The sequence below is a fragment of the Pavona decussata genome, unplaced genomic scaffold, assembly GCF_977016875.1.
Source record: "Pavona decussata unplaced genomic scaffold, jaPavDecu1.1 SCAFFOLD_58, whole genome shotgun sequence".
NCBI classification, from domain to species: Eukaryota; Metazoa; Cnidaria; class Anthozoa; order Scleractinia; family Agariciidae; genus Pavona; species Pavona decussata.
This window is the reverse complement of record NW_028145480.1, coordinates 1,090,001-1,103,830: the sequence shown is the minus strand read 5'-3', so window position 1 is coordinate 1,103,830 and position 13,830 is coordinate 1,090,001. Positions and strand designations below refer to the sequence as shown.

Sequence of the window (13,830 nt, the reverse complement as noted above, 5' to 3'; positions counted from 1 at the left end):
TAATTTGCCAGAGGAATAGGAACAGAACGGTAAGCTTGCTTGAGTTCTATCTAAGCCATGTAATAATTTGGTTTTAACATTACTTGCCCATTATTTGCTTCATCCTTCATCTGAAAGGGTGACAGCAAATCTACCATGTGGTCCCTGCTAAGTTAAATGTAGTCCCTCCTAATCAAATACTTAACAAAAACCCTGCTTGACTGAGAGAATAATTATTACAGTGACAATTAAGGTGGCTGGGACATAATAACCCTACCAACACTGATCTGTCAATGGCCTGAGGGGGAGGGGAGTACTCCCCATAAGGACAATATGGGGAGGCTCCACCCTAAAGGGGCACGTATTTCAGGCTGGAGAATATAAAAGAGTTGGGATTTCATGAGCTCAAGTAAAGAAAAGGGTAGGGAAAACTGTCATAGGAATTTTTAAAGGCATCTCAAAATATCTTGAACAAACCAAACTGGAGAGGAGATGCAGTTTTTATACTGTAGATACTAGTATGTGAAAGGGGTACTGCACATTTTCTGTAGAAGGTATATGAAAGGGTAACCTTTTCTGTCAATAAAAACTGTTTAAAAGGTTCAAGGTTTAGCCTCGGGGTAGAGCCTTTGTGTGTAAGACGCTTTTGAGTACCCACCCTCCCTCCCTCACCTCCCCAGGGTCAACAAAATTCACCAAGTAGTTTGCAAAGCAAATTATATGAAAGAAACAGATGTTTATTTATCCTTTTTTTTTTCTCACCATTTTTTCTAACCAGCTAGGAAGAAAAATGTTCTTTCTAAATGTTTTAATGAGTTACAATCATTTCAGCCCATTTATGTAGTTACAGTGACTCTATTGAGCTCTTTCATGACAAAAGTTCTAACATAGATTTTTGTAAACTTACAGTCAATTCACGTCACGCGTGACCAGTATTTCCGAGAATGAAATGAACGTTCAAATTTCTCTTTGTAATTTCCGACATGTGAATGGAATGTTGAACATCTGGAAATCTTTCCGAAAAGACACATTAACAGAAAAAAAGATTCAAAATACTTGGGAAACAATTGTTATTCTTGAAGTACTTAATGCTGTAATCTAAAGAAAAATTAATAGCTTTATCAATAAACTAGGGACATTTCTACGGGAACTCTGAAATCTCGTTGGCGATGTTCAAAACTGACAAGTAAATATCAAAACTCTGTTAAAATTTCAAAAATACTGGTCACGTATGACGTGAATTGACTGTAAAATCACTTAAAATTTCAATACCAGACTCACTTAAGCCTCCATATTGAACTGAACTAGCTTGCTCACACTGCTTAAGGAGGAGAACCTTTACACATGCAAATGTTTTTCTGATATATTCACCCACAAGAGCCTCCATATCAAGCTAGATCCAGTTCGGTTCGGAGAATATGAATACAGTCTCTTCAGTCTGTTGCATATGAAAACAAAAATGCTCACTGATCTAAGTTATATATACATTTCACTTTGTAATGTTAACAATTAACTTCAAAATGGTAATAAGTCTTATGAGACAATGAACTCTGCAATTAACTTGTTATCCTTTTGCATTTTTCCATTTTCTAGTCTTAAACTTTTAAAGCAACCAGAATATAACTGACAAAATAATTGTCACATTCCGGGAAGAAAAAAAATAGTGGGCACTATCATTAAGGGTATAAGTCATCTTATTCAGAGTCTGAATTATCGTTTTAGTTCAGGCATAATTTTTGAAAGCTGACAAACTTCCTTAAATTCCTTCAGTTGTGTGAACAAGCTTGTCAAGTGATTTGTTAGTACTCATATGACTCTTAAAGGCCGAGTTATGTTTCATCCCAGAACCGAACAAAGGAAGGTTCTCAACTTCCAAAACATCCCGCTATATTCTGGCTCTCTCCCACGATATTCTGGCGCTGAAATAGGTATCGTTTCATCACTATCACGAAAATCAACAATACATTTGATAAAATACAATTTAAGGAATGAAAATAAATGTATTTTGAAAAGCTTAGAGATCCGTGAAAATTATTTCATTAAATCATCTTATTTGACAAGTAAATTTAAACAGGTTGCTTCAACCTTATGGTGCCTTAAGAAGCCTACACATGTAAATTTGAAACCGTCATAATTTTAATAGCCCTCAATTAATTTGATCGCAGTAAAAACCTTTTACACTGACATCATACTTATTCAAAAATCAGGATACGCTCGTCATCGTAGTCGGATACGACTATCTTACCATCACTGAGTACCGCTGTAGAGACTGGACCCTTTAACTCTCCCCCGTGGCATCTTTTTGTCCCAAACTTGGTGACAAACTTTCCGTTCAGTTCGAACAGCTGGACTCTATGATTCCCTGCATCACAGACTATTAGTTCTCCAGCCTTGCTCACTGACAAATAAAAAGGGGTTTTGAACTCCCCATCCCCATCCCCCTCCTTTCCAATTTTGTAAAGAAACTTTCCTTTCCTGTCGAAAACTTTTACACAATGATCATGATTGTCTGACACTATAAAATAGTTGTTATGTTGGATACAATGAATGGGAAATATGAAAGAGCCCTCTGTGCCAATTTTACGCAAAAACTGACCATCAAATGAAAAGATCTTGATTAACTTGTTATCCCAATCAGCAACAATAATGTTGCCGTCACTGTCAATAGATAAACCATGAGGACACTTAAGCTGGTGATCAAGGCTTCCTTCTGCACCAAAATGTCCAAGGTATTCACCTTGACCACTAAAAAGTTGAACGCGGTGGTTATCACGGTCCACCACTATAATGTTATCATTATGAAAAGCTATCCCAGCAGGCTCGTTAAGCTCTCCCTGCTGACCACCTTTTCTACCAAAAGATCTTTAGTGGGTTCCATTACTACTAAACACCTGAATCCTATGGTTACCAATATCAGTCACTGCAATCTGATTTTTTCCATTTACTGCTACCCCCCAAGGACCGAAAAACATTCCATCTGATGAACCAAATTGTCCGAAAGATAACACGGGTCTGAACTGTCTCGGTTTGACTTGAACCTCAAAAGGACTGCCACGAACATGTTCTCCATTTACCTTCACTGAAGCCTGGCATGTTCCGGTTTCTTTGGCAAAGTAGCTGATCTTGTAAGTGCCATCTTTGCTATCTTGGACTTGCGCTTTAGTCGTACAGTCATGGCCTTGACGATTTCTGATTTCCACTGTTACGCAGCCACGCTCTTCGTAACATTGTTCTCCTTGAGCGTTCCTTGTTGTCACAACAATCTGCGCTTCAAGTCCTACAGTTGCCTCACTGATTCCAGTCCCTTCGGCAATTGATTTGTGCGGTCTGGTGTCACTGACAAAAAGAGAGCCAATTTGTCCTGCAACTACTTGATCACACCATTCTTGATTTTTGATAAAGTAACAGTAAGGAAAACTTCCGCCGTCACGGTCAGATGTGTCGTCTTGATCACCTTCCTCCTGAAATATTTTGTCTGGAAATTCGATCGGCTGCATGATTTGTGCGCTTGTGCTTTGTTTTAAAAGTTTTTCGCTTTTCTCGATTGTTGTTTCGTGTATTTTTACTTGTTGTTCAATCTCTTGCTTTTGCATTCCCATACGGTCGATTGATTCTTTCACTTTGCTCTCAACGTCATCAAAGATTTCCATCTTTTTCGCTTCAATGGCGGCATAAATATTGTCAACAAACTGCTGCACTTCACTTTTCACTTTGGCGGCTTGTTCTTGAACTTTAACGCAGTTTTCATCGAGTTCAGCGATTTTATTCATTTTCGTTTGCGCTCTTCGTTTCTGAGCTTCAATAGCCGCCTTCACTCGTAACTTGCGCTCATTTGCGGCTGATTCCAAAGCCATCTTCGCATGACCTTCGTGTTCTGTTAAAGCACAAGTGTTGCAAATGGTAACCGCACATCCTTTGCAAAAAAACTTTAACTCTTCTTTTTCGTGGTGTTTCTGTTGACAAAATGCTGGCCGCTTTAAAATGTTCTCAAAGTCTTCTTCTTGAAAGTCTTTTAAAGCCAGGACGTAATGTTCTTTGTAGGCTTTGATCACATTGTGAGAACTGATGCAGTCATTGCACCAAAATGAGCAACACTGAAAACAGTAGTAGCTTTCTCCGCTTCTTTTGTCGCAATTTCCACACTTGACGCCGCTTGTATTGCACTCTTTGATGGCCAACACATCCAACAAACTATTGATTCGAAAGTTTGTCGGCAAAGCGTTAAGATCGCCGTCTCCGGGAATTCTGAAGTTCTGCCTACACTCTGGACATGAAATGGTTTCTCGAATTCCGCTCGTTTGTTGAATCCTTTGCAGACAGTGAAGGCAAAAGCTGTGCAAACATGCCAGCTGCTTTGGATCAGTGAACTTGGTCATACAAACAGGACAGGATACTTCTTCATGAAGATTGTGCAACAAAGTTTGAATATCCATGCCACAGTAATGCAAGGAAACGACAAAGATTTCGAAATGAACACACCTTCTGCTGAAAGCGAATGAAGTCTTAAAAACAATGAAGCCTTGTGATCCCAGTAATATTTTTGTGTGGTTTATGATATTAACCAATCAGAAGGCCTGACTTGAAGTGTTTTGACGGTGAGTGAGTAGACTCTAAGAATAACTGCTAAAAGTATCCTTGATTTCTAAGAAATTACTAGGTCAAGCGAGGTTAACTTGCTGTCACTAGGATCCTTTCAAATCAAATTTCTATGCCCCGTTGTAATGTCATGTTTGTGGACTTAACCCCCAAACTTTCTGTTCGTACCGTTTTACCGCTTGTCGTTTAATAAGAACACAAAACCAGAGGCAAGGCTGATCGGACAGTTAAAAAAGGTAATTTTATGCCCAATACTTCGATTAGACAAAACTAACCTTCCTCAGGGACTGCAAAAAGCTAAATTAAAACGGAAATAAACGGTTACAGTATTTAAAATGATGCTAATGAAAAGACACTTGACACTTAAATTTATTTATTTATTTATTTATTTATTTTATTTTATTTTATGAGATGTGATTGGTTGACAACATAGAAAGCAGAAACCTCTACGAAAGCCACCATAAAAATAGAAATATAAATAGTACGTCGGTTGCTTATATCAGTGTACTTTGAAAAGGTGTTATGTTGCTGAAAAGTATTGTTTAAAATTTCAGCCAGTTGCTTGTTGCGTTTCATCCTTGAATTCCGTTACATTAATATGGTTAAAAAAATAGAGAAATGGAAGTTAAAAAAACGAGCACCGATTACTTGATTCGCGAAATTTAATTACCTTGAAGAACGGTGATTCGTTAAAATCGCGAAATTTAAATCCCGCGAAATATTCCTTTTCCAAATTCGCAAGTTTAAAGTCGCACGAAAATAAGTGGTAATAAGGTAATTTAAACTTTCAGTAAAAAAGATTAATTCAGTATACTGAATATAGTGCGTTATTTTCAAAGGACATCCCCACCCAAAAAGGAGTTCCGCCCCAGTCGAGAATGACATGGAGAGAAAACGAAGATTGCGCCGAATTCTTAAGGACGGTGCCTACTAAACCAGATTTCAGTTTGCGTAGTTTGTGACTAGGAGAGAAAAGCAGATCTAAGCAAGGGTTACTGGAATCCTAAAAGAAGATTGGTGGGAGTAACTACGCATTTTTCAGAGATAATTAAGCAACAATAATTCTAAAAAGCGTTAAAATTCAAATGCGCTTGGAATTTTTCTTCCAAATTGAAGCTTAATTATCTCTGAAAATTGCGTGGTTGCCTATAATTTTCTTTTCGGATTACAATAACCCTTGCCAAGCCCTGCTTTTCCCGCGTAGTTATAAACCGCGCAAAAATATCTTTGTTTTAGCAGGCGCCGCTGCTACAAAACCCTAGTTTCTCGGACCATTCCGAGTTGCGCAGAACACGCGGCAGCCTGCGATCTCTGCTCACAGGGTAGGGGCGGGGCTGACAAAACGGAGCCCTTGTAGAAAGTATTGAATTATCTTCTTTCCAGTGGTGACGCAACTAGTCACAAGCTATATGCAGAAGTATTAAATAGCCTATTACATCAACGTAATCTTTTATCCTGGGCAGGAGATGCGGGTTCGAACGCATTTGCGAATTGTTAGACCTTCACGTGGCTCGGGTAACTACAAAGAATTGACGGTCCCGTCGCCAATTTGGGGCGCAAAAGAACCACGGGGGAATGTAACAAGCTTTGGCTTTGCCAGGGGTTATTTTTTAATTTCTTTTTTTTATTATTTTTTTGCGCGAGAGAGAACCGCGGCGAAGCTGCTGCAACGAAGCGCGAAGCGCCGAGAGAAGCCCGTCTCTCGTCTCTTTATGACCCTTTATATAAACCGCCCATGCGGTTATTTGTTAATTTGGCGACTGGAGCCAGGGTCATTTTTTATGCCAGCAAGTATCCCGGCTTCAGCTTTAAACTAATTTTTCTACCTTAAATGACAGCAAAGTTTATATGGAATGCTGCCGAGTGCTGCCATAAACAGAAGAGAGGGTAAGATGAATGGTTGTTTTGGGCGATACTTATGCTTGCGTTTGTGCTTGCGCTTGTCATACGGCGTCGCTAGTGCGCTAGTGAACAGAACCGAGGCCTTACTGTGTAACAAACCCTGTTAAGAGGGATCAACACTTGTTTTCCTGAAGGTATTTGAAATTAACGCGACTTCAATTATCCTGAATTTAAGGACGAATTAGTTCACAACTGAAGAACGCTTACTGGCATAAAGGAAAGGGTCATGTTCTCATGCCAAGAGGACTGAGCCGAAACACAAGGTCTTGTATCTGATTTGAAGACGGGGTATTATTTCCAGTCGATAACAAATCGTGGTTCGGAAAAGGCATCCTAAGAAAGAAATTTCCTTGAAGTATCGTAAAATTTCTATTACACGGTTAAAATATTCTTAAGTAAAATGCTTTGCCTTAAGCAGGTATGATATCGTCGCTAGTTGAACTTAATGTGAAAGAGTGAAATACAGCTTTAAATTAACTTAAGTAACTCAACTATTTTAAAATTCGCATTAATTTCGCGGAGCTTCTCAGTTTACGTTTCCTGTAATAAGACGCAGCTCAAAGTTCTTTCACTTCTTTTCAATTGAAAATGCTAAAGAGGTCTCATTTTGATTTTAAGAGTTGTTCTCACTAAACATACGATAGCTGCCACATCTAAGGTGTGTGTTTGGTGGAGTGTTGAATTGTGCGGTAGGCTTCCAACGCTGTTGTTTTAAGGTTGTCGCCCTACCTAAATTAATAAGTAAACACCTTCCTTGCGACTCAGATGTGTTTTTGTTAAAACAACAAAATGAAATCTTGGGCCGTAAACAATATTTGTAAACCTCAGGAAAGCAAGAAAGAAATATTTGAGGGTCTCAATGGGGTTAACCGTCAACCGTCAAACAACCTAAAATTTAACCGTCAACCGTCAAAAACTTTAAGGGAAAATACTTACAGTCAACGATTAAAAAAAGCAGTTATTGTAAGCCGTCAAATGGTTTCAAGGTCTTTCAAAATCACTATTTCAGCTGCTTATCCCGGACTTCTGGCTCTTAAAGAATCGTTTTAACTGGTAAACCCGTTTCCATGTTCCCAAATATACTCACTTTATGGTGTTTTCCACTTAATTTGCGTGTTAACTGTCATCACAAGTAAACTCCGTCTGGAAGTACTTCATTGAAAACGTTTTTCTGACCCCAAAACAACCTGAACCTTTCACTCATGGAAAAAATTTCCCCTTGATAACCCGCGTCAACCGTCAACGCGTCAACCTTTCAGTTTTGTATGTTGACTTTTCTGACATTCATAAACTGAACAAGTTTGAACAAGGAAATGGCAGTAACTGCGCCGGTGGAATAAATTCAATGTTAAGTTTTTTCATTCCTTGGTGAGAAGGTGGGGGTTCTTTCAGTTTCCATACCGAGGGGGGGAAGGGTGGCTTAATCGAGTGACGGCACTAAATCGAGGAAGGGTGCTTAATGGAGGAAATACGATCAGAACCATACTTGGTGACAGTCTTTGGTCAATTCCGCACGTCCAAGAGGCACTCAGCTCCGTAGAGGTGAATGATAATGAGTGAGGAGGCCCAAATAGAATCCCGGCCCCTGGAAATAACAATGGAGGCTCTATATCCGCTACGTAACTATGAGGTAATGTCCAGGTAGCCACGTAATCCTTGACTTGGGACAAGTATTGAGCACAGCCTGTTTTTGATCAATTAAAGTTCAGACCCTGATTGTGGTCTAACTGGGATTCAAGAGGCCACTTCTGACTGCTCCTCTCACATGTGAAGGGCATGTTTCTTTCAAGAGTCTTAGGCCCAGTGTAGACAAGATTCCAGAATCCGGGTATCGGGCAACGGCACTGGTCGGAACATAGTTTTCTTTCGAAATCGTGCCTGAGTACTACCCGTTAATGTAGTGCGCATGCCCGGGCACCGGTGCTTGACACGGACGCTGGTCTGAACATGATATTTGTCAGTTCCTGCGCTTTTACCCATGCCTCCCTATGACACAGAAAACAAAATTGCGGGTACTAATTGGCCAAAAACAAATTAAGGAAACAATTGCTCCTTGGGCACTAACGAGTTTGAGCAACGTCCTTTTCAGCGCCCAGGCACAGGGCCCTGGCACGGGCACCTAGTTTGAAAAGGGTCTTAATTTTCACGAATTTTTCTTTCAATCATGAAAACTGGTCAAGGTTCGAAAAATATAAATTTGACAATGACAATTGGAGTATTGCAGGGACATAATAATACTCTACAAACGCTGATCAGTCAGCTGATTGTTACCCAACAAGTTTACCATGCAAGCAATGTTATAGAAATGCGACCGTTTTATTATTTACCTTTTACCTTTCTTACTCTACAAGATTGAATAATATACTGTTGCCTGAGGCAACCGCCTTGCAAAATAATTAATTACGAATTTCGAATGTCTCAACAAGCTATGTCAAGAGTTTCAATCACTTTAGTTTTTTCGTTTCTAACCATACAAGATTGAATAATATAATATTCATCCTTATTCTAAAATATGCCAAAAAGTAAATACAGAAGAGGAATATTGAAAATGCTATTTAATGTAATTTGATAATTCGCAATCACTTCAGCGTACAAATGATATATCGCTTTATTCTCCATTGAGTTATACTATGACAAATAATCGAAAATTTAAAGAACGTATATATAATAAAAACATTCTTACTCTACTTCAAATTACTGAAATTACAATTTCATCTGTTGCATGCGAACACAAAAATAATTGTAAACTAAGCTATGCACATTTCCTTTTTTTTTCGTTTTTTTATGTTGACAACTGTATAAAAAAGGCCTTATGAGATTACAAATAAGCTCCACTGAACATGGCGCTTAAAACAATTTACTTATTGATCCAGGGGCAGTTATATCGTTGAGGGTCTGGATGAGGTTTTGCTGACAGCTAATAATTGATCAAAAAATAACTTTCAGCTAAAAAATGTCCACAGACTGAACCGAAACATTATGCGATAGTTAAAAAATGACAAAAATTAATTGATGAAAAGATGAACTGATAACTGAGGAAAATTTCAGTGTCCCCATACAGACCCTCAAAGTTGACCCCGTCTACAACTCGGAGGCGCGTTTCATTTAGCAAAAGATAACGTTTCGTTCTGATTAAATGTTCCGTCCACACAAAAATAGCTGAAAATCCAGCCATGTGCATAACGAAAATACATTACAAACTTTTGCAGGATCGAAAACAATAGGTCATGTGAGAAGAGAAGTTTGGAGATTAAAGGCTTGTACCCTAATATCGTGTTCATCTGTGTGCCTTCCGTGTGAGCACGTAACTCGATCCGAAAATGGTCTAGCCTCCTACTCGTTCTTTGGCTTGTCATGTCATGCAATCCTCACCAGGAAGATGGAAATAATCGTAAGTGTATGAGTGACTAAATGTCTTGATCATAAGCAATTCTCTCAACTTATTGCATGAGAAATACAAAAAGACTTTGCTTGACTTATTTACACTAAATTTAAAAAGAACAGTCTAAACAAAATCAGCATTCTTATACCCAGCTGAGCTCAAACTTAACAATACTCAGAGAAAAATAAGCATGTTGATAGTCGAAGCTCGGAGGTAAAATTTCAATTACCGATATCTCCAGATCAAAAGTTTGTTAATACGAAGTGCTGAAGACCTGCTGAAACAGCTTAACCCAGAATTTGGTAAGTTTTCAGGGTTTTTTCAAATATATGGTTGGGAAAATGATAATATCACAAGTTTAATTAGCTTTAAGTGCCACGCATTACAAACTGATAATTTAAAATTTCATTTCTATTCTATGTCAATTGATGAAAAGCTCATCTACTCAAATATCTGTATTCGGTCGTTAATGAAGTCGCACACAACGACTTTTCCATCACTAAGGACTGCTGTAGAGATCGGACGGTCAAACTTTCCCGGCTTGGTGCCTTTTGTTCCAAACTTTGTTACAAACTTTCCGCTCAATTCGAACACCTGGACCCTATGATTTCCTCTATCACAAACCAACAGTTGTCCTGCCTTGTTCACTGACAGGCAACCAGGTTCATTGAACTCCCCGTCCCCATCCCCTTTCTCTCCAAAACTGTAAAGGAACTTTCCGTCCTTATTGAAGACTTTTATTCTATTATCATCAGAATCTGACACTATAAAATAGTTATCCTGTTGAATACAGTGGAATGGAAAAACGAAAAAGCCCTCTGTACCAATTTTACGCAAAAATTGACCACCAAGTGAAAAAATCTTAACTAACTTGTTATGAGAATCGGCAACAATAATGTTACCATCACTGTTGACTGATAAACCATGAGGACTCTTAAGCTGGTGATCAAGACTTCCTTCTCCTCCAAACTGTCTAAGGTATTCACCCTGACTACTAAAGAGTTGAACGCGGCGGTGAGCACGGTCCACCACTATAATGTTATCATTATGAAAAGCTATCCCAGCAGGGCAGTCAAACTCTCCCTGCTGACAAACTTCTCTACCAAAAGATCTTACGTGGGTTCCATTACTACTAAATACCTGGATCCTATGGTTACCAAACTCAGTCACCGCAATCTCATCTTTTTCATTCACTGCTACACCCCAAGGTTTGCTTAACATTCCAGCAGAGGAACCTTTTTGTCCAAACGAGAACACAGGTCTGAACTGTCTGGGTTTGACTTGAACCGGCTCAAAAGGACTGCCCCGAACATGTTCTCCATTTACCTTCACTGATGCCTGGCAAGTTCCGGTTTCTTTGGCAAAGTAGCTGATCTTGTAAGTGCCATCTTTGTTATCTTGGACTTGCGCTTTAGTCGCACAGTCATGGCCTTGACGATTTGTGATTTCCACTGTTACGCAGTCACGCTCTTCGTAACATTGTTCTCCTTGAGCGTTCCTTGTTGTCACAACAATCTGCGCTTCAAATCCAACAGTTGCTTCACTGATTCCAGTCCCTTCGGCAATTGATTTTTGAGGTCTGCTGTCACTGAAAAGAAGAGAGCCAATTTGTCCCGCAATTACTTGATCACACCATTCTTGATTTTTTAAAAAATAACAGTTAGGAAAACTTCCGCCGTCACGGTCACCTGTGTCGTCTTGGTCACATTCTTCTTGAAATAATTTGTCTAGAAATTCGATCGGCTGCATTATTTGTGCGCTTGTGCTTCGTTTTAAAAGTGTTTCGCTTTTTTCGATTGCTGTTTTGTGCATATCTACTTGTTGTTCAATCTCTTGCTTTTGCATTCCCATGCGCTCGATCGATTCTTTCGCTTTGTTCTCAGCGTCATTAAAAATTTCCATCTTTTTCGCTTCAATGGCGGCATAAATATTGTTAACAAACTGCTGCACTTCACTTTTCACTTTGGCGGCTTGTTCTTGAACTTTAATGCAGTTTACATCGAGTTCAGCGATTTTATTCATTTTCGTTTGCGTTCTTCGTTTCTGAGATTCAATTGCCGCCTTGACTCGTAACTTGCGCTCATTTGCGGCTGACTCCAAAGGACTCTTCGCATGACCTTCGTGTTCTGTTAAAGCACAAGTGTTGCAAATGGTAACCGCACATCCTTTGCAAAAAAACTTTAACTTTTCTTTTTCGTGGTGTTTCTGTTGACAAAATGCTGGCCGCTTTAAAATGTTCTCAAAGTCTTCTCCTTGAAAGTCTTTTAAAGCCAGGACGTAATGTTCTTTGTAGGCTTTGATCACATTGTGAGAACTGATGCAGTCATTGCACCAAAATGAGCAACACTGAAAACAGTAGTAGCTTTCTCCGCTTCTTTTGTCGCAATTTCCACACTTGACGCCGCTTGTATTGCACTCTTTGATGGCCAACACATCCAACAAACTGTTGATTCGGAAGTTTGTCGGCAAAGCGTTAAGATCACCGTCTCCGGGAATTCTGAAGTTCTGCCTACACTCTGGACATGAAATAGTTTCTCGAATTCCGCTCGTTTGTTGAATCCTTTGCAAACAGTGAAGGCAGAAGCTGTGCAAACATGGCAGCTGCTTTGGATCAGTGAATTTGGTCATACAAACAGAACAGGATACTTCTTCATGAAGATTATACAGCAAAGTTTGAATATCCATGCCGCATTAATGCAAGGGAACGAGAAAGATTTCGAGAAGAACGCACTTAGTCTTAAAACAATGAAGCCTTGTGATCCCCGTAATATTTTTGTCTAGTTTATGATATTAACCAATCAGAAGGCCTGACTTGAAATGTTTTGACGGTGAGTGATTTGATTCTAATAATAACTGCAAAAAGCATCCTTGATTTCTGAGAAATTGCTAGGTCAAGCGAGGTTAACTTGCTGTCAACGATCTTTTCAAATCATATTATTAGTTGAAGTATTCTATGCCCCGTTGTAATTTCATGTTTGTGGGCTTTACCCCAAACTTTCTGTTCGTACCGTTTTATCGCTTGTCGTTTAATAAAAACGCAAAACCAGGTGCAAGGCTGATCGGACAATTAAAAGGGGTAATTTTATGCCCAATATTTCGGTTAGACAAAACTCACATTCTTCAGGGACTACAAAAAGCTAAGTAAAAACGGAAATAAACTGTTACAATATTTAAAGTGATACTAATGAAAAGATGAGATGTGATTGGTTGACAAACATAGAAAGCAGAAACGTCTACAAAGCCACTATAAGAATAGAAATAGATTAAGTTTAATTGCGTCTTTTAATCCCTTCCATGGAATTAGAAATGCTTCTCTAGCTGTGTAATAAGAAGCCTGACAAACTATATATTTTCTGAAAGCTTAATTTCTGATTCCGAAAACGTATTAATTTAAACTTTAAGTAAAAAAGATTAATTCAGTATACTGAACATAGTGCGTTATTTTCAAAGGACATCCACACTCCGCTCCAGTCGAAAATGACATGGAGAGAAGGCGAAGATTGCGCCGAATTCTTAAGGACGGTGCCTGCTAAACCAGAAGTATTTCAGTTTGCGCAGTTTATGACTATGAGAGAAAAGCAGATTTTAGCAAGGGTTATTGGAATTCTAAAAGAAAATTGATGAAAGTAACTGCGCATTTTTTCAGAGATAATTAAGCAACAATAATTCTAAAAGCGTTCAAATTCAAATGTGTTTGGAATTTTCTTCAAAATTAAAGCTTAATTATCTCTGAAAATTGCGTGGTTACCCCTAATTTTCTTTTCGGATTTTAATAACCCTTGCCAAGACCTGCTTTTCTCGCGTAGTTATAAACCGCGCAAAAATATCTTTGTCTTAGCAGGCGCCGCTGCTACAAAACCCTAGTTTCTCGGACCGTTCCGAGTTGCGCAGAACATTTGGGAACTTTATCTCTTACACGGAGTGGCCACGCGGCACCCTGCGAGCAAAGAAAAATCGGAGAGATTTTTCTA

General features: G+C 39.0%; 1 protein-coding gene and 1 pseudogene across 1 annotated transcript; both read right to left on the bottom strand.

Annotated features, from left to right (window-relative positions):
* Positions 1–1,058: 1,058 nt before the first annotated feature.
* Positions 1,059–4,894, bottom strand: LOC146479528 (E3 ubiquitin-protein ligase TRIM71-like; annotated as a pseudogene).
* Positions 4,895–10,240: 5,346 nt separating this feature from the next.
* Positions 10,241–12,584, bottom strand: LOC146479527 (E3 ubiquitin-protein ligase TRIM71-like). Its single transcript, XM_085110223.1, has one exon. The coding sequence runs from the start codon at positions 12,542–12,544 to the stop codon at positions 10,301–10,303; it is 2,244 nt and encodes a 747-aa protein (XP_084966349.1). The 5' UTR covers positions 12,545–12,584; the 3' UTR covers positions 10,241–10,300.
* Positions 12,585–13,830: the final 1,246 nt, after the last annotated feature.